This window comes from Nycticebus coucang, chromosome X, assembly GCF_027406575.1.
Source record: "Nycticebus coucang isolate mNycCou1 chromosome X, mNycCou1.pri, whole genome shotgun sequence".
Lineage (NCBI taxonomy): Eukaryota > Metazoa > Chordata > Mammalia > Primates > Lorisidae > Nycticebus > Nycticebus coucang.
In genome coordinates, this window is record NC_069804.1 from 54,374,944 (window position 1) to 54,395,616 (window position 20,673).

At 40.9% G+C, this 20,673-nt stretch overlaps 1 protein-coding gene across 1 annotated transcript; it reads right to left on the bottom strand.

The window, feature by feature from the left end:
• Positions 1 to 509: 509 nt before the first annotated feature.
• ZNF630 (zinc finger protein 630) lies at positions 510 to 7,756 on the bottom strand. The gene is given in 7 exon segments (XM_053581014.1): positions 510 to 1,594; positions 1,597 to 1,780; positions 1,783 to 2,187; positions 2,189 to 2,223; positions 2,711 to 2,806; positions 3,074 to 3,200; positions 7,742 to 7,756. Coding segments are annotated over 7 exon segments (1,947 nt in total).
• Between the last annotated feature and the right edge of the window lie 12,917 nt (positions 7,757 to 20,673).

Below are 20,673 nucleotides of genomic sequence, written 5' to 3' on the forward strand. Positions count from 1 at the left end.
AATTGCAATCAGTGTAACCTGGCTTTTTGTACCCTCAATGAATCCCCAACAATAAAAAAAAAAGAAATATCTATATATAAGTGTTATGTAAATGATCTAATACACATATAATTTAAACAGGAAAAAATATGATAGAAAAAATAAAGATGGTAACGAAATACCCTTCAAATAATGCACCACACCCAAGTAAACTCCTAGGAGATTTCTATAAAACATTTAAGGACCAGACGACACCAAAGCAGTGTAAATTGTTCCAGACACATTTATTCTATGAAGGGAGCTGAGATAATTTGAGGGTGAGTAAATTGATTTCGTATTTGTTGAAAACACTTTGCGGGCCTAACCAGATCATTCTGGGAAAGGGTAATCACACATAATGAGAAATATGTGAGTCTATTCTACAGCTGAGAAACTGCCACATTTTTTCACATCCAACATATCCATAGGATTTCTGTTCAATGTGAATTTTCCCATTCTTGATGTGCTCTGACTTGGCCTTCCCACAATCATTACACATATAAGGTTTCTTCTTTAGTGGGATTCTGATGTCCAGTGAGGTATTCATGCTAGAAGAAGGCCTTCCAACTGTCACTGCATTTGGAGAGTTTCTCCCCAGTGTGTGTTCTCTGATATGTGATCATCTGTGATTTCTGGGAAAAGGCCGTCTGATACTCAGCACATTCAGAGGGTTTTTCCCTACCATGGGTTCTCTGATGGATAATGAGTGGAGATTTCTCACAGGAGGCCTTTCCACATTTGCTACATTCATGTTGTTCCTCTCCAGTATGAGCTCTCTGATGTATAATAAGATGTGTCTTCAGGGAAAAGGCCCTTCCACATTCAGTACATTCATAGGGTTTCTCCCCTGTGTGAATTCTCTGATGAATAATGAGGGATGATTTCTGGGAGAAGGTTTTGCCACATTCTCTACACTCATAGGGTTTCTCCCCTGTATGAATTCTCTGGTGTATAGTAAGAGGTGATTTCTTAGAGAATTTTCCACATTCAGTGCACATGTAAGGTTTTTCTCCAGTATGAAGTCTTTGATGGCCAGTGAGATGTGACTTCTGGGAAAAGGCCCTCCCACAGTCGGTATACATATAAGGTTTCTCTCCTGTATGAATTCTTTGATGTCCTTTGAGGTGGGATTGCTGGCAGAAGTCTTTCCCACATTCATTACCCTTATAAGGTTTTTCTCCAGTATGCATTCTCTGATGTTTGATGAGCTATGTTTTCTGAGGGAAAGTCTTCCCACATTCAGCACATTCATAGGGTTTCTTCCCAGTATGAGCTATCTGGTGTATACAAAGGTGAGATTTCTCACAGAAGGTTTTCCCACATTCACTACATTCAAAGGGCTTCTCTCTGTTATGAACTTGCTGGTGTATGATGAGATGTGACTTCTGGGAGAAGGTTTTTGGGCACTCAAAGCATTCATATGGTTTCTCTCACGTATGAACTCTCTGATGAACAATGAAGGGTGATTTCTGGGAGAAGGCCCTTCCACACACAGTACATTCATAGGGTTTCTCCCCAGTATGAATCCTATGATGAACAGTGAGGTGTGATTTCTCACTGAAGGCTTTCCCACAATTCCACATACATATGGTTTCTCTCCAGTATGAATTCTTTGATGTATAACAAGCTGTGACTTCTTGATAAAGCCCTTCCCACACACACTACAAACATTGACTTTCTCTCTGGCTTGAACTTTCTTATACTGAATATGGGCTTGCTTATTATGAAGAACTTTTTCACATACACTATCTCCCAGAGGGCTTCATTCCTGTATGAATGAATGAAACCTTCATTCTCAGGCACAGAACAGAAAGCACTATAGTTAGGTGGTCTTCCACAGCCAAATCTCTCAATGGGGTTCTTTCTTGCATAGCTGCTATTACAATTTAGTGAGTCCAAATTAGATTTTAAGCTCTTTTTACATGAATCAAAATTATAGAGTTTTTTACCCAAAAGATCAAAGTCTGTGCACCTATCAAACATTCTTCCAAATTCCTCAGCCAGTGTTTCATGGCTGATGACTGTGACCTGCCTCAAAACTCCATCTTTGTTTCCTTGATAACTATCTAGTTGAGTATCAATACACCAAACTTTTAAAATGGAATATATCAAACTATCCTTTGGGGATCTTTGCATTATCTCCCTTTGGCATGAAGGTTCTCCACAAATGGATCTGCTGGAAAGATTCAAGGCCTTTCTCCCTGTCTTAAAGAAGAAAGAGGTAAAATCAAACACACACACAAAAAACATTTGGCAATGGACAGAGGTTCTAGGAAGTGGTTGTTGTAGGATGAATGTTATAAAAGAGGCCTGGTAAGTTTGTTTTCTTGTTGTTGTTTTTGTTTGTTTTTGAGACAGAGTCTCACTCTGTTCTCCTCGGTAAAGTGTCGTGGCATCACAGCTCACAGCAACCTCCAACTCTGGGCTTCAGCGATTCTCTTGCCTCAACTTCCCAAGTAGCTGGGACTACAGGTGCCCGCCACAACGCCCAGCTATTTTTTGTTGCAGTTGCTAGTGCTATTTTAGCTGGCCAGGGCCGGGTTCGAACCCACCACCCTCAGTATATGGGGCCGGTTCCCTACTCACTGAGCCACAGGTGCTGCCTGAGACCTGGTAAGTTTTAAGAAAGGAGGCCATCAATATCAGAGAAGAAGAAACAGCCCTTTTGACCACCTACTCAGTACTCACTTACCTGGGTAGATCCACCTGGACAACTCACTTTCTGTAATCCACAGGGCTTCTCCATGTTCCAACTTAAAGATTGCCCCTGGTTTTATACCTGAACACCCTGTTAAGAGAAAATTATAATGACCTTGGCCTTAGCAGCTCAGAAATTCATGAAAAGAAGTAATTTCAGGGCCTCCTAGCAAAGACAGATCCTTAACTCACACCAAACACAAAAATAAATTCCAGATATAACAAAAACGCAAACATGAAAAACTAAAACTATACAAGAAAACACTCTAAGGGAAAATAATAAATGTTATGGACTTGATGGCTCTGAAATAATGATGAGGAGAATTTGATTCATTGGTATGCAGGAATCCACCCTTACCCACGGAGACCACATGGCAGCAGGTCTCCAGCGTCACATCCCTGTGAAGGGTCTTCTGAGCTAGGTCCAGATGCTGCCACTCTTCTTGGGTGAAGTCCACAACCACATCCTCAAATGTCACTGGTTCCTATAATAGCACACTCCTGTACAATCTGTTCATTCTGATCATTTTTACCATAGAAATACATATAGGATGCCTACTTTGCACTTTGTGTGGTGTACTTTATGAAATAAACAATGTGAAATCCTCCCATTAGCAAGAATAGTTAGTGGAACAGAGCAGAGAATCTAGAAATAGAATTCAAATAAAAATGGGAAATGTAGCATATAATAAAGGTAGCATTATAAATCAATGTGTAAAAAATAGATCATTCAAAACTAAAGAGCTATCAGAAAAAATCGTAATGTTGAATTTCCTACCTCATAGTATACAGAAAAATAAATTTAAAATATAACAAAATTTTAAACAAAGAAAAAGAGAAACTATAAAGTAAAGATCGGAGAGGTTTATAAAAATAATTTTAGAATGGAGAAGATTCTTCTAAGCATGCTGCAAAACTCAAATGCCACAAAGGAAAACAAGGACAAATCAGACTACTTGTATGTATTGCATGGCCAAATATGCCATAAACAAACTCAAAGTATGTGAAACAGGGGAAAAGATATATACACACATTAACATATATATGATGTACAAAAAGCTAATTTCCTTAATATAAAGCAAGAATTAAAAGACCAAAGAGGGTGGTGCCTGTGGCTCAAAGGGGTAGGGCGCTGGCCCCATATGCCGGAGGTGGTGGGTTCAAACCCAGCCCCAGCCAAAAACTGCAAAAAAAATAAAAATAAAAATAAAAAAGACCAAAGAGCTTAACTTCTTTAAAAATGATCAAAGGACATGCCCATCAATTCACAGAAAAGGAAATGCAAATGGATTTTTTAATAATGTAAAAAAATGCTCATCTTCAATCACATGAAGATAATGCAAGCTAAAACAAGACACCATTTTCCCTTACATATTTTCAGAAATCAGCATTTGATGAGTCACTGTGAGTTGGTGAAGATAACTAGAAACAGGCACATCCAAATTGTCTGTGGGTGTACACTGGTACAGTATATTTTGAGGGCAATTAATTTGACAATATTCATCAGAATGTAAAATGTACACATTCTCTAGCAATTCCATTTCTAGAAATAATTCTATGTAAATACTTAAATATTTATATAGCAAAACAGCACGCATGAAGATACTCCTCTACAGTACTGCTTATAATAGCAACAGAATGGAAACAACCTGATGGAGGATTGGATGAATAAATTACATGCAATCATCATAAAGGAATACTATATGCAATCATAAAAAGCAATATGGGTTCATATGCAACAGTCTCTAAGATATACCGATAAGTATGTTTTAAAAAAAGCATTCATTCATGCATCAAGCAGTTATTGCGCCTACTAAATATGAGGCACTGTTCTAGGGGCAGGGAATACAGCAGAAAAAACACCTAGCAAAAATACCCTCTCTCAAGGAGCTTATATTCTAGTGAGGGGAGACAGATAACAAGGTAGAAAGATAAATCACTGCCTAGCCAAAAAAGAAAGTACGCACTTCAAAATTCATATCACTCATATACAAAAAGCTCTTCGAAAACAATAAGTGAACAACAAAGAAGGAAAGGGGTAATTACAGAGAAATACAAAATGGTAAATAAGGCTTGGTGCCCATAGCTCAGTGAGTAGGGCGCCAGCCACATACACCAAGGCTGGCGAGTTCAAACCTGGCTGGGTCCTGCTAAACAGCAATGACAACTGCAACCAAAAAATAGCCGGGCATTGTGGCAGGTGCCTGTAGTCCCAGCTACTCGGGAGGCTGAAGCAAGAGAATCGCTTAAGCCCAAGAGTTTGAGGTTGCTGTGAGCTGTGCTGCCATATCACTCTACCCAGGGCAACACAGTGAGACTCTGTCTCAAAAAAAAAGGTACATAAATATGTGAAAAGATTCTGAAGTTCATTTAACCCTTAAACAAAAGCAACTGAGAATGAAATATAATGTTTAATCATACATGTAAAAACCACAAGAATTTAAAATATCAGTGATGTCTGGTGTGGGGAGGAATATTGGAAAATAGGCCTTAAAAATGATTTGTGGCCACATATATAAACTGATTGCATAGTATCAAAATACAATTTGGAGGCTGGGCACAGTAGCTCATGCCTGTAATCCTAGCACTTTGGGAGGCCAAGGCAGGAGGATTACTTGAGGCCAAGAGTTCAAGACTAGTCTTAGCAACACGGTGCAACCCCATTTCTGAAAAAAATAGAAAAATTAACCAGACATGCTGTCACATGCTTGTAGTCCCAGCTACTCAGGAGACTGAGGCAGGAGGATCACTCAAACCCAGGAGTTTGAAATTGCTGTGAGCGGTGATGATGCCACTGCACTCTAGCCTGGGCAACAGATCAAGACTCTCTAGGCTCAGCGCCTGTCAAGCAACTAAGGCTCCAGCCACATACACCAGAGTTGGTGGGTTCGAATCCAGCCCGGGCCTGCCAAAACAACAATGACAACTACAACCAAAAAATAGCCAAGCGTTGTGATGGGCACTTGTAGTCCCAGCTACTTGCTAAGAGGCTGAGGCAAGAGAATCCAGGAGTTAGAGGTTGCTGTGAGCTGTGATGCCATAGCACTCTACCCAGGGCAACAGCTTGAGGCTCTGTCTCAAAAAAAAAAAAAAGACTCTGTCTCTAAAAGAAAATACAATTTGGAACGTACCCTTTACATTTATAAACATGTGCCTTTGACCTAGCACACTCATTTCTAAGAATTTGGCTATACAAATAATTGACAAATGCAAAATATGGCTTTATGAGGTTGTTTCCTTATTTGTGACTTCCTTGCTTTAGAGTCCTGACTAGATTATTTACTAGCTGTGTGAACACTGTGCCTTAGTTTCTTCATCTGAAAAATAGGGATATTGATGTTACTAACACAAAGGGTGCCTGGGTAAAATTAAGTGAGTTATTTCCATTATAATTTATTATAATGGTACCTGGCACACCATAAGCAAGTGCTCGGTAAGTATTAGCTTGGATTATTAATAATGTATATCCGGCGCCTGTGGCTCAGTCGGTAAGGCGCCGGCCCCATATACCAAGGGTGGCGGGTTCAAACCCGGCCCCGGCTGAACTGCAAACCAAAAAATAGCTGGGCATTGTGGCGGGCGCCTGTAGTCCCAGCTACTCGGGAGGCTGAGGCAAGAGAATCGCTTCAGCCCAGGAGTTGGAGGTTGCTGTGAGCATGTGACGCCATGGCACTCTACCGAGGGCGATAAAGTGAGACTCTGTCTCTACAAAAAAACAAAAAAAAAAACTAGAAAAAAATTTTTAAAGCCGATCAACAAGGTTCTGGTATCCTACAAATATTAAATAGATAATAGGACAATACCATGAATAATTAGATGCCAAGAAATTTGCAGTATAGATCAGGGGACAGCAAACTTTGCCTTGCAGGCCAAATTTAACCTGCTGTGTGTTTTTCAGTGGCTATCAAGCTAAGAATGGTTTTTACATTTTCGATTTTTAAAAAAGTCAAAAGAAGAATAATATGTTGTGAAGAAATCCACCTTTCAGCATCTATAAAGTTTATTGGATCACAGCCATGCTCACTGGTTTACATACTGTCTGCAGCTGCTTTCAACCTAAAACAGCAGATTTGAGTAGTTGCAACAGAGACCATATAGGCCACAATACCTAAAATACTTCTATCCGGCCTTCTACAGAAAAAGTTTGCTGACCCCTAATTAAGACAAACTGGACAAATTACTTGAAAATTACAATTTACCAAACCGAACATAAAAAGAAATAGAAAATCTGAATGGTACTATGTCTTTGAAATAAATTGAATTCATGATTAAAACCTTCCCACAAAGAAAACTGTATACCCTTGTGGCTTAATTAGGGAATTCTTCCAAATATTTAAGAAGGAAATAATACCAATCTTACTCAAACTCTCCCAGAAAATACAAGAGTATTTCCCAACTTGTTACATGAGTTCAACATACAATAACATGATACAGAAGCTAGATTACAGAGATATTTCACTTTCTAAGTTTTTCTTTGCTATATTGTTTACATTCTTTACCCCATGTATAGATTAACTTGAGAGGGAAAAAATAGACTAAAAATGGAAAAGCCGAAGAGAAGGATCTGACCTTGACTTGAGTCATAACCCCACAAACTCAGAGATGTCAGCAAAAGAGCCATAAAAAAATGAGAAACTATCTGTCTCCAAGCCTCTGCTAGCACGTTTTAGCTATAAACACCCTCTTTAGGAAAACCATTGGTGAAACCGTTGGCCTTTAGGAAAACTCAATGATGAAATTTCTTAGGCCAGAGTCCCAGAAATCTTGACTTGCTAAGGAATTGGACTGATCTCTCTTTATGGAGATGCAAATCATGTAATTAATCACTTTGCCCAATTCACCGTGGCTTCCAGGAAGCTCATAGTAAAAATGTTTAGTTCCATTCACATGAAGTAAGGTCAGATACAGATCTTTTTATCTTCATAACAATTTTGCCTGTGTTTTGATTTTCTATTCTCTCTAAATTCCTCAAATTCTTATTTTCAACTAATTGCCCTTTCCCATTTTGTTGTTGGAAACAATTTACCTGAGATTCAATCATTTTCTATTTCTCTTTGGAGAGCAATAGAGGTGGGGTCAGGGTGGGGTGCAGAAGAGTCTTCAGAGATGAAGCTGAGTTAAAACTGTATTCGGTGGCAGAATATGAAAATGCATTGTTTGTTAATTCATGATGACTTGTGTTTCTCACCTAAGTAATTCCATTTCTGGAACTTTGTTCTATGGTAACAATTGATGGGTGTGGACAGATATTTAACCACAGGAGCCTTCAACACAGCTTTGTCTTTAACACTACAGTAAAAATAATGTAAATGCCCAGTACTGAATACTGGGAAAATAAATTATGGAACCTCTAGTGGAAAGACAGGCAACCATTAAAAAGTGAACACTCTAGTCAGGGGTCCTCAAACTACGGCCCACGGGCCACATGAGGCAGTGTGATTGTATTTGTTCCCGTTTTGTTTTTTTACTTCAAAATAAGATATGTGCAGTGTGCATAGGAATTTGTTCACAGTTGTTGTTTTTTTTTTAAACTATAGTCCGGCCCTCCAACGGTCTGAGGGACAGTGAACTAGCCCCCTGTTTAAAAAGTTTGAGGACGCTTGCAAGATGATTAAAAAGGGCTCAGGAGGGTTCAGCACCTGTAGCTCAGCGGCTAGGGTGCCAGCCACATACACCGGAGCTGGTGGGTTCAAATACAGCCCAGGCCTGCCAAACAACAATGACAACTACAACCAAAACAGTAGTGGGGTGTTCTGGCAGGCGCCTGTAGTCCCAGCTACTTGGGAGGCTGAGGCAAGAGAATTGCTTAAGCCCAAGAGTTTGAGGTTGCTCTGAGCTGTGATGCCACAGCACTCAACCCAGAGCGACAGCTTGAGACTCTGTCTAAAAAAAAAAAAAAAAGGACTCAGGAGACACAGCAATTAATGTGAAGTATAGACTTTGTTTGGGTCTTAATTTGAACAGACAAAAAGAAGTTTGGATAATCATTAAAGTTTGAGCCCTGAGTAGGTATTTGATTACATTAAGGAATTTAACCACTGATGATCTGAAGATATTATTGCTAATTATTTTACCTTGGATAACGGTATTGACCTTCAAGTCCTTATCTTTTACATAATGAACTACTTATGGATGAACTGGTATTTATAAAATTTGTTTCAAAATAGTAAGAACTATGTATGTAAAAATCATTGCGCTATACACTTAGTATTAGTGTACTTTTACCTCAATAAAAAAGAAAGAAAAAAAAATCTAGGAGGACAAAGTTTGTGGGTAGTCTAGATGAGGAGTTGGCAAACTTTTACTATAAAGGGGCATATAGTAAATGTTTTAGACTGTGTGGGGTCTGTGGTATCTGTTGCAACTACTCAGTTCTGCCATTGCAGGTTGAAAGTAGCCATAGACAATACAGAAACTAATGGTACTCATTGGTTGTGTTCCAATAAAATGCCATTTTTGGACACCAAAGTTTGCATTTTATATCATTTTCTTCTGTCACAAAATATTATTCTTCTTTTGATTTTTTCCAACAATTAGAAATTGTAAAAACCATTCTTAGCTCATGGATATATTAAAAAATCACTAGACCTAGCTACTTGGAAGGCTGAGGCAAGAGAATCGCTTATGCCCAAGAGTTTGAGGTTGATGTGAGCTGTTACGCCAAGGCACTCTACCCAGGGCGACAGCTTGAGACTCTGTCTCAAAAAAAAAAAAAAAAAATCAGCAGACCAGATTTGGTCCACTGCTCATAGTTTTTTTGTTTGTTTGTTTTACTTTTTTATTATTATTAAATCATAGCTGTGTACACCACTGCTCATAGTTTTCCAGCCCCCACTAAATGAAACAAGACTGGCCATGAATTGATGATTGACTGGGTGATGGGCTTAACAAGGATCCACCATACAATTCCCCCTATTTTTATAGATATCTGAAATTTTCCATAAGAATGATGTTTTTATTCAGGTATTATGTTAGAAATAAAGTAAGTGTTCACATAAGAATTCTCAATAAAATCTAATCAAATTTTACTCTTAAAAAAAGAAAGTAAGAAAAAAAAAAGAAAGTAAGTAAGTATTACTATGGAAATAAAGTTAATGACATGGAAATACAGCTGGAAAACGAAGAGGCAGATCACAAGAACATGCTCCCAATTGTTTAGTAACAGATAAGTGTAGATCATGCGTTCCCCATGGAGATGATATTGCCTCCAAGGGGACAAAAATTGGTTCTTGGGAGGCGGCACCTGTGGCCCAGTGGGTACTGCCATATACTGAAGGTGGCAGGTTCAAACCCGGCCCCAGCCAAACTGCAACAAAAAAATAGCCAGGCATTCTGGCAAGCACCTGTGGTCCCAGCTACTTAGAAGGCTTAGACAAGAGAATCGCCTAAGCCCAAGAGGTGGAGGTTGCTGTGAGCTGTGATGCCATGGCACTCTACCGAGGGCAATGGGGTGAGACTCTGTCTCAAAAAAAAAAAAAAACAAAAATTGGTTCTTGGAAAAAAAAATCTTAGCCATTACAATGGTTCGTGGCCCACCAAAGCTCAACCCTATCTGACAAAATTTTATTCCTTGGTATTTAATTTCTTTCACTAGATTTATTGAGTATCACATGAGCAGCGGTAATCTTGAGCTCATGGATGGCCAGTGCTACAAAACTACCACAAAATAGATAACAATCAAGTATTGACTTGCTTAATTCTCTTCCCAAGCCTCACAGGGTAGACCCTCCTATTTTTTTCTTTTTCTTTTTTCTTTTCTTTTTTTTTTTTTTTTTTTTGAGACGGAGTTTCACTGTTGCCCTGGGTAGAGTGCTGTGGAGTCATAGCTGACAGCAACTTCAAATTCTTGAGCTCAAGTAATCTTCTTGCTTCAGCCTCGAGAGCAGCTAGGACTACAGGTGTGCACCAGCACACCCAGCTAGGTTTGTTTTGTTTTTCTGATTTTTAGTAGAGACTGGGTCTCACTCTTGCTCAGGCTGGTCTCAAACTCCTGAGCTCAATCAGTCCTCCCTCCTCAGCCTCCCAAAGTGCTAGGATTACAGGTGTGAGCTCACCCATAGGCCAGTAGGCCCTACTATAATCCACATTTCACACTGAGGAAATTGAGGGCTAGAAATGTTAACCAATTCAGCCTAGATCGCACAGCCAGTGATTACAGGGTGAGTGGTGGAAGAAAAAAAAGCAGAGAACTCCTTGTATGTCCTGGCACCAAAATTTTTAGAGATGCAACTCTGCTTGCTTGTGGATGTGCTAAAAAATTAATTCTCCTCAATTACAGAGGACATTGTTTTAAAACTCAAAGAATAACAAAATGTTAGGTTTACATTATGCTTTGCAATTTAAGATTAACTCAAAATCTTCATATTCAAAGCCACAATAAGGAAAAGTAAAGCTAAAATCTTGAAGAAGATATTTACAAAACACATATCTCTGATAAAAGAGAGGTATCAGAATATATAAAAACAATTCCTACAAATCAATAAGGGAAAGGTAGAAAGCATGACGGAAAAATGAGCAAAGGATCTGAACAGGTGCCCCACAAAAGAGGCTGTCCAAGTAAGTGATCAATACATTTATGAAAAAGTGCTCAATCTCATTAGTCATCAGGGAATTACAAATCCAAACCACAATGTCTAACTTATCCATCAGAATGTTGATACCACATAGACAGGAATTTTGTTTATTCAAATAAGCGCCACCCATCATGGACCCTACAGAATCTCAACACTGACCTCACACCTCCGAATTCCTGTCCCTACCAACCCTCATCCCTCACCATCCTTCACCCCCACACATCCCTCTATCATTCACCCTATGGACCAGTATGCCTCACCCTACATACCACCCATTGCTCACCCCACAGCCACCCCACAGCCACTCACCCCACCCATTACTCACCATTCAGCGCACTGACCCTCCATGATTCACCCCAGACCCCCTTCACCCATTCCTTAGGCGCCCCATCACTCATTCCACAAACTCCCCATCACATAGGCTATACACCGTTATCCCTGGTCCCAGACTCTCCTATCAACTGTTCTTCACTTCACTCAGTCCAAAGAAGCCCTCCACAGGTCCCCCCATCCATCACTGATCACGCACCAGGCCCCTCACCCTGGCTCTGCTCTCAGGACCCAAAAGCTCCTTCTCAAGCCAAGGCGTGGCTCCCCGCTGGCTCAAACGCGGGGGTCCCCGAAAGGACCTTTCCCTTGCAGCCCTCCTCTGTGGATCCGGATGACGCCAGAGTTTATCTTTCGCAAAGCTCAGAAACAGCTGAGAAGCTGAGCTCTATCAGTAACAAAAGTGGCGTCATCCCGTCGCGCCAGGACTTATGTCGTAGGGAGAGGCCTCACATTGCTTCTTGAGGCTACCATTCCCGCCAAAGGAGATGTGCATTTGGGAGACGGGGGAGTCCCCGTGATATCCCTACAGCAGGGTATTAGGGGTTGGTCCTGTGAAAGCAGTGTGAGGCTCGGAAGTGCCGCGACCGTCCCGGACTGGCGAGTGGGCGTTCCCAGCCACCAGAAGAGGCCCGGCCAGAGGAAAGTCGTGGCTACACATCGGGTGGGAAATGGGGAAAGTGGAAAAGCCGGATGGTGGAGGAACCACCTAGAAGAGTCCTCGGAGGACGCCTCATTTATTAAACGTCTAGAGAAAGTGAAAATGGCCTTTGACACTTAGTGGGCTCATACACACATCTCGCCAGCCTCTCACAATCTGGCCGTCAGCGCCCTCTCACCCTCGTACTGACCCTTCAGAGAGGCAGAGCCCGCCCCTGCCTGTCACTCACTGTTTACTCGGTCTTCCGTTGGCTCCTTTGAACACAGAAGGGCCGGTCTTCACCTGTCATTCACAGCTTGAACTTGCTGCCAGCCTTAACGTGAGCAGATGTGGCCTTTTACAGCTATATCAAAACTGAAAGAGTTGGCCCGGCGCGATGGCGCGATGGCTTATGTATGTAATCTTAGCACTTTGGAAAGCCAAGGTGGGAGGATCACTGGAGGCCAGGTGTTCAGTCCAGCCTGGGCAACATAGTAGGACTCATTCTGTACAAACAACTAGAAAAATGTTAATAGAATCAGAATTTCGAGGTAAAACCTAAGGGTCATTGATTTTTAGAAGACTTAACAGGAGGCTATATTGGAAGTCAGCCCGGAATGGGATTCCTGAATTAACAAAGGCTCAGGTTCTACATTCACAAAACAGGGGCTCTGATGGCAAAATAATTGAGAAAGTGCTAGGATTCAAGACCTTTACCAGGGTGTATGGAAGGAGAAAACATTAACCAAAAGGCTGCTTGAAGGTCAAACCAGAAGGCTATTGATGGTGGAATAGTGACCCATTCCAAAGTCATTTCAGAAAGGCTTTGAATGGAACGTTAACTTAGGCCCAAAACTGAGCTACAGATCATAGAAACATTAATGGTGGTGTAGTTAACAAGGGCCAAAAAAAAGAAGGGGGAGGCTGACCCACACCTAAGGGGCAATATTGCTGGAAGAGTTAAACAGGGCCTGACTTCAACGTTAAACCAAACAAGCATTCATGATAAAAGTGTGAACTGAGGCTCAATCTGCGTGCTGTTCTCCTTCTTCAATCTGAAAGGTACAGGTGTCTCTGTCACAGCCTCTGTTACCCTGTGACCTACAGTTACTGCATGATGTGGAGGAGGATGCCAGGACAACAAAAAAGCCAGGAAATGGGCTTGCTGTCTCTAAGCCAGACCTCATCACCCGTCTGGAGCAAAGCAAAGAATCCTGGAAGGTAAAGACACACCAGACAGTAGTCAAGCACCCAGCTATATCTAATCTATTCTACTGAAGACCATTCACAAGACCTGGGTATAAATATTTTCTTCCCAGAGATAATCCTGAGAAGATATGAAAACTATGGCCCTGAAAATTTAAACTTAACAGAAGACTGGGAAAGGGTGTTGAGTGTATGCACCAGAAAGTATGTTATAGTAGACTTGACGAATATCTAACAGCTCCTCATGGCAAAATCTACGAATGCAGTAAGTGTTTTAAAGTCATCAAAAAATTATCAAATCTAAATACACATAAGATGATACATACTACAGACAAAACTTTTGGGTGTATAAAATATGAGAAAACCTTAAACCTATGCTTATGCATTAGAAATCACCAGATAATTCATTTTGTGGAAAAGCAGTACAAATGTAAAGAATGTTGCAAAGTCTTTAAATGTTGCTCGAGCCTGGCTACCCACAGTGGACTTCATACTGTAGAAGAACTCTACCAGTGTGAAAATTATAGGAAATGTCTTAGCCATAGCTCAAAATATTCTAACGATAAGAAAATTTATAATGGAGAGAAACCCTACAAATGTCAACAATGTGGCAAAGCTTTTACCTGGAATGTACACCTTTTTAGACATGAAAGAATTCATTCTGGAAAGAAACCCTACAAATGTCAACAAATGTAGCAAAGCCTTTAATCAGAATTCACATCTTTCTGCTCATGAAAGAATTCATTCTTGAGAGAAATCCTACAAATGTGAAGAATGTGGCAAAGCCTTTAACCAGTACTCAGATCCTTCTGCACATAAAATAATTCATTCTGAAGAGGAAACCCTACCAATGTCAAGAATGTGGCAAAACCTTTAACTGGTACTCACATATCTTTAGACATGAAAAAATTCATCCCGGTGACAAATCCTTCAAATGTCAACACTGTGACAAAGCCTTTAATCACTATGTGATCATTTATAATCATAAAATAAATCATTCTGAAGTGAAACCTTAAAAATGTGAACAATGTGGCAAAGGTTTTAATTGGTCTTCAGTCCTTAGTAAACATAAGAGAAATACCAGAGGAAAATGGTAACAATATGAAGATGTGGCAAAGCCATGTGCCAGTAGTCACGATTTTCTTTACACAATAGAATTCATGTTGTAGAGAAACTCTACAAATGTGAAGAACTTGACAAGTGTTCATCTTGTGCTCGAACCATTTTATATGTGGAAAATTTATAATAGGGAAAACCCTTACATATGTGAAGAAAATGTCGAATCCTGTAACCAGTACTGATGCATCAGTGCATAACAGAATTCATAGAGAAATTCTGGCTTGGCATCTATAGCACAGTGGTTACGGCGCCAGCCACATACACCCAGGCCAGCGGGTTCGAACCCAGCCCTGGCCAACTAAACCATCAATGACAACTGCTGGGCGGCTCCTGTGCCTTTGTGAGTAGGGAGCTGGCCCCATAAAGCAAGGGTGGTGGGTTCAAACCCAGCCCCAGCCAAACTGCAACAAAAAATAGCCGGGTGTTGTGGCAGGCGCCTATAGTCCCAACTACTCGGGAGGCTGAGGCAAGAGAATTGCCTAAGCCCAAGAGCTGGAGGTTGCTGTGAGCTGTGACACCACAGCACTTACTGAGGGTGACAAAGTGAGGCTGTTTCAAAAAGAAAAATAAATAAAATAAAAATAAATTTTAATAAATTTAAAAAATAATAAATAAACAATGACAACTGCAATAAAAAATTTTAAAAAAAGTGTTAGCTGAGGCTGGGTCCGACGCACACAGGAGAAAGAGCACAAATGACAAAAGAGTTAGCACAGACATGACTTTCTGCACACACCAAAGGAGCATAGATAGGGAAAACATAACTGAGGTATGAAGTCAATGTATAAACCTGAGGGGCAAGAATCAGAAAGAGTCAACAGACATGAAAAACAATTCACAACTAAATTCCCCGGACAGTGGGAAAATGAACAGACTGACTCTCAAGTTTAATACACAGACCCAAAGCAATTTTTAATTTTCCACCCTCAAAACCCTGAATTACATCTCTGAATCAGAACCCTTTAATGGTAGTCTAGATAACAGATGCCTAAGTCTGAAGTAAAATCAGAGCTCAGGTCGGATGGCACAGATAAAGGATTTTGATGGTGAAATGACTAACAGTGTCTGGGGTTGGGCGTCAGACCTGAGGGACATGGATGGTGGAACAGTTAACAAGGACATGGTCCGAGTATAGACCAGATGGGCAATAATGGTGCAGTGCCTGTATTCATTTCCTATTGTTGCTCTAACAAATTACCACAAACTTACTAGCTCAAAACAATATAGATTTATCATCTTACAGTCCTGAGGGCAGAAATCTGAAATGGGCTAAAATCAAGGTGTTGGCAGGGCTGCACTCCCTTCAGATGAAAGTCCATTTCTTTTTTTTTTTTTTCCTTTGGAAAGTCCATTTCTTAGCTTTTTCTGACTTCTAGAGACCACCTGTATTCCTTGGCTCAGGGTCCCTTCCTCCATTTTCAAAGCCAGCAGTGTAACATCTTCAAATCTCTGTCTGCAACCTTCTGCTTTCATCATCACAGCTCCTTCTTTGACTGTTTTCCCTCTGTCTTATAGGAACCTATTCCTTGGTAAACAAGTCTATGCACACCTACCCCCAAAGGCTGAGGGAGCTGAGAGGCTGAAGAAAGAGACTGACAGATGCAGTTTATCAAAAAGAAACATTTAATGGGGACTTAGCAATAGAATCCATGTCTCAGGAGGCCATGCAACGGTGGCTCCCCAAACCTGCCCTCCAGAAAGTATCCTTTATACAGCAAGCTTTTTGGTAAAATATGTATCTGGTCATGTTTTATTTAGACTCTCTTGCAAAATTCATGACCACTGGGCAAGTTAGGTAAGCATCCTTAGGGGAGGTTATCTATTCTACATGCATTGCTTCTTAACCTTGGTGTGTGAACACATTGGTATGTAGGAGCTAAATGGTGGTTTCATTTCTTGATGGCATTACTCTTGCCATGCAACAGGCTGTGTTCCTACAGGAACTTTGATTACATTGGGACCATCCAGATAATCCAGAAAAATCTCCTTCTCTCGGCTCGGCATCTGTGGCTCAAGTGGCTAAGGCGCCAGCCACATAGACCTGAGCTGGCGGGTTCGAATCCAGCCAAGGACCGCCAAAAAATAATGACAGCTGCAGCCAAAAAATAGCCGGGTGTTGTGGCAAGCACCTGTAGTCCCAGCTACTTGGGAGGCTAAGGCAGGAGAATCACTTAAGCCCAGGAGTTGGAGGTTGCTGTGAGCTGTAAAGCCACGGCACTCTACCCAGGGTGACAGCGTTGAGGCTCTGTCTCCAAAAAAAAAAAAAACTTCTTCTCCCAAGACTCTTAATCACATCTGAAAAATGCCTTTTGCCATGTAAGGTAATATATCACAGGTCCTAGATGTTGGGACATGGACATCTTTGGGTAGGGGGACATCATTCTCTCTACCACAATTTTGAGGTCAAACTTCAATGGTGGTAGAAGATCTGATTGAGGTACAGGGTATTAACAGGAGAAAACTATTGATGGTAGATAAGATTTACATTCAAGGGTAGTGCCTGTAGCTCAGTGGGTAGGGTGCCAGCCACATACATCAAGGGTGGTGGGTTCGAACACAGCCCAGGCCAGCTAAAAACAACAATGACAACTGCAACAACAAAAAAAATAGCCAGGCATTGTGGTGCGTGCCTGTAGTCCCAGCTACTTGGGAGAGTGAGGCAAGAAAATCGCTTGAGCCAAAGAGTTTGAGGTTGCTGTGAGCTATAATGCCACGGCACTCTACCCAGGGCTGCAGCTTGAGGCTCTGTCTCAAAAAACAAACAAAAAACAAAGATTTGATTTCAAACCAAATAAGCATTGATAAGGGGCCCAGGCTGTTACATTGGAATTGTTTCAAAGGCCTGAGTTTAAGGTTAGAACAAAGTAAATTGATGGAATATCAATAGAAATACTGATCCAGGATCGAGAGACCCAGGTTTAGGATCCAGAACAGGGGTCCTCAAACTACAGCCCACGGGCCACATGTGGCCCACCAAGGACGTTTATCCGCCCACCGGGTGTTTTCGCCACCCGCCTGTCCTGTTTAGCAGCCAACTCATCCATGGCCCTCCAACGGTCTGAGGGACAGTGAACTGGCCCCCTGTTTAAAAAGTTTGAGGACCCCTGATCTAGAATGTGTGGAATGTGCACCAACTCTCCGACTCTGCTTCTTCTCTCTGTCTCTCGACTCCTCCTCTCAGTCTCTGGTGTAATCGGAGTAGTCACCAGGTTGCCTGTGCAGAGCCTGCTGCTGCCTAAGGACTGAGGTAAGAACAAGTTAGGATTTTTTTTTTTTTTTTTGAAGTTAGGAGGTGTATTTTTTTTTTATTTTGCAGTTAGTAGGGCCTTTTTTGCAGTTAAGGAGGGCCTTTTTTTCCTGAAGTTAGGAGGTCTTTTTTTTTTTTTACAGATAGAGGCGCCTTTTTTGAAGTTAGAAAAGCCTTTTTTTTTAAGTTAGGAAAGCCTTTTTTTTAAGTTGGTTAGTTGGTCGGGTGTGGTTTCTAGGGGAGTTGCATCACAGTGATAACACAAATAGTCAGTGCTCAGTGCTAATGCAAATTGTCAGTGCTCAGAGGTAATGCAAATGGTCAGAGTTCACAGGTAATGCAAATAGTCAGTGCTCAGTGGTAATGACAATTGTAAGTGCTCAGTATTAATGCAAATCATCAGCAGTCAGTGTTATCACAAATGGTCAGCGGTCAGTGTTAATGCAAATGGTCAGTGCTCAGTGTTATTGCAAATGGTCAGCAGTCAGTGTTAATACAAATGGTCAATGCCAGTGTTATCACGTGAGGGCCCCAAACTGGTAATCTGCGTAGGACCCCATAGGAACTTAATCCAGCTCTGCAGACAGCCGAGGAGTAGGAAACCCAATTTAATTGCCAGTAAGTGCATTTATATTCTGATTGCTATTGAGTTGTGTATGATGTTGTATGTTGTATGCTATGTAAGCCCCGGTTCACACTGTTGCAATCTCTGAGCAGTGCAAGTTCAGTCATATGCTTGTATGGCTGAACTCGCATTAGATTTGGAAGACAAAAGGCATACATGCCTTCTTTTTTTTTCCTGCAGTGGAATCTGATTGCATGGGTCTTCTCACACATGTGATCAGATTCCTGTGCGAGTTCATAGATCGCAGTACAGTTTGCACAGGGTAGTGTGAACTAGAAAGGTGGTGGAGGAACCAGCTCTGTAATCGGGCCTGTTCCCACACTGCACCAGTGTGAGCCTGAGGTAAAAGTGGAGTTCCACCATATGGGCACTGGCGAGGCTGAAATGATGTGGACTGGCAAGGCTGCATTGATGGACACTAATCAGACTGCATTGATGGGCACTGATCAGACTGCATTGATGGGCAGTGCAGTCTATATGTCTCTGTGTGGGCAAAGTTATTGCTGGTATACTGTTTTTGGAGCGCTATATATATATATATATATATTGATATTTTACTAATAGCAATTTGGAATCCCTAGGAAACAATGATATCAAGAAAGAGAAAAATTGACTCCAAGTGTAGGATATTCAAAGAACAGTGGACTTATGATTACTTTTTCATGCAGTACAAGGAAAGAGCTGTGTGTTTGATATGCCAGAATGTAGTGTCTGTGTTCAAAGAATACAATATGCATCGACACTATCAAGCTCAACATAAAGATAAATATGATTATTTGGTTGGAGAAGTGAGAAAAGATAAAATATTAAAACTGAAATATACATTGACAACTCAGCAAAATACTTTTGTGAAGCAGAAACAACTAAATACTTCATCACTGTGAACAAGTTTTCAAGTTGCCCAAGCTAATAATGTGCACTGGCAGACCATTTGTGGAGGGAGAATTTGTTAAAGAATGCCTTCTTTCTGTTGCCAAAGAGATGTGTCCAGAGAAGGCCAATTTATTTAGTACAGTGAGTCTTTCAGGACCCTCAGTTACATGAAGGATTGAAGAAATGGGAGACTATTTGCATCAGCATTTGCAAAACTTCGCAAAAAAACTTTCCTATTTTTCCTTGGCACTCAACAAAAGTAATGATGTTTGTGATTCTGCACAACTTCTAATTTTTATTCGTGGGATGAATGACTATTTCGAAGTCACAGAAGAGCTTGCTGCACTGCAAAGCATCAAAGGAACTACTACCAGAGAAGATATTTATGAAAAGGTTTGCCAAACTGTGAATAGTTGGAGCTGGACTGGGCTAAACTAGCCAGTGTGACAACTGATGGTGCTCCTAGCATGGTGGGGTCTAAGAAAGGAGTAATTGCTCACATTAACCAAGAGATGGACAAACATAACCATTCTCATCCAATAGCCATACATTGCCTCATCCACCAACAAACGCTGTGTAGTAAATCAGTGAAGTGGGACTCCGTTATGAAAATTGTGGTATCTTGTGTTACCTTCTTTAGAGCTAATGCACTAAACCACAGACAATTTCAGGAATTTCTGTCTGAGCTAAATGTTGCCTGTGAAGATGTTCCGTACCACACAGAAGTCCATTGGCTGAGTCGAGGGAGAGTTTTGAAACATTTCTATGACTTACTTCCACAGATTACAGCTTTTCTGCTTTCAAAAAACAAAGAAGTAGCAGAGCTCAATGATGCAGAATGGAAATAGCACTTTGCCTTTGTGACAGATGTAATAGAGCTACCCAACAGTTTCAATGTGCAACTTCAAGGAAAGGGGAAGGTCATCTGTGCTATGCAATCACATGTGAAAGCATTTGAAGTAAAATTAGGCTTCTTCATCAAACAAGTGAAGGAGGAAAATTTCTGCCATCTCCCCACAACTCAAAATCTGTTAGCGGAAAATCCATTGGTTGCATTCCCAAATAAAACATGTGTGGATTCACTGGAAAAGTTGCAAAAGGAGTTTCAATTTAGATTTAAAGAGCTTAATCTCCATGAACAGGACATACAGCTTTTCTGTAACCCCTTTTCTATTGACATTGAAAATGTGGATACGATTTACCAAATGGAAATGGCTGAACTGCAGAATTGTGACTCTCTGAAAGACACATTCAAGTCAAGCAGCCTTCCTAATTTCTATGCATCTTTCCCCTCTGAGACATATCCTTTTTTTTAATTTTTTTTATTAAGTCTTTTGTACATATCCTA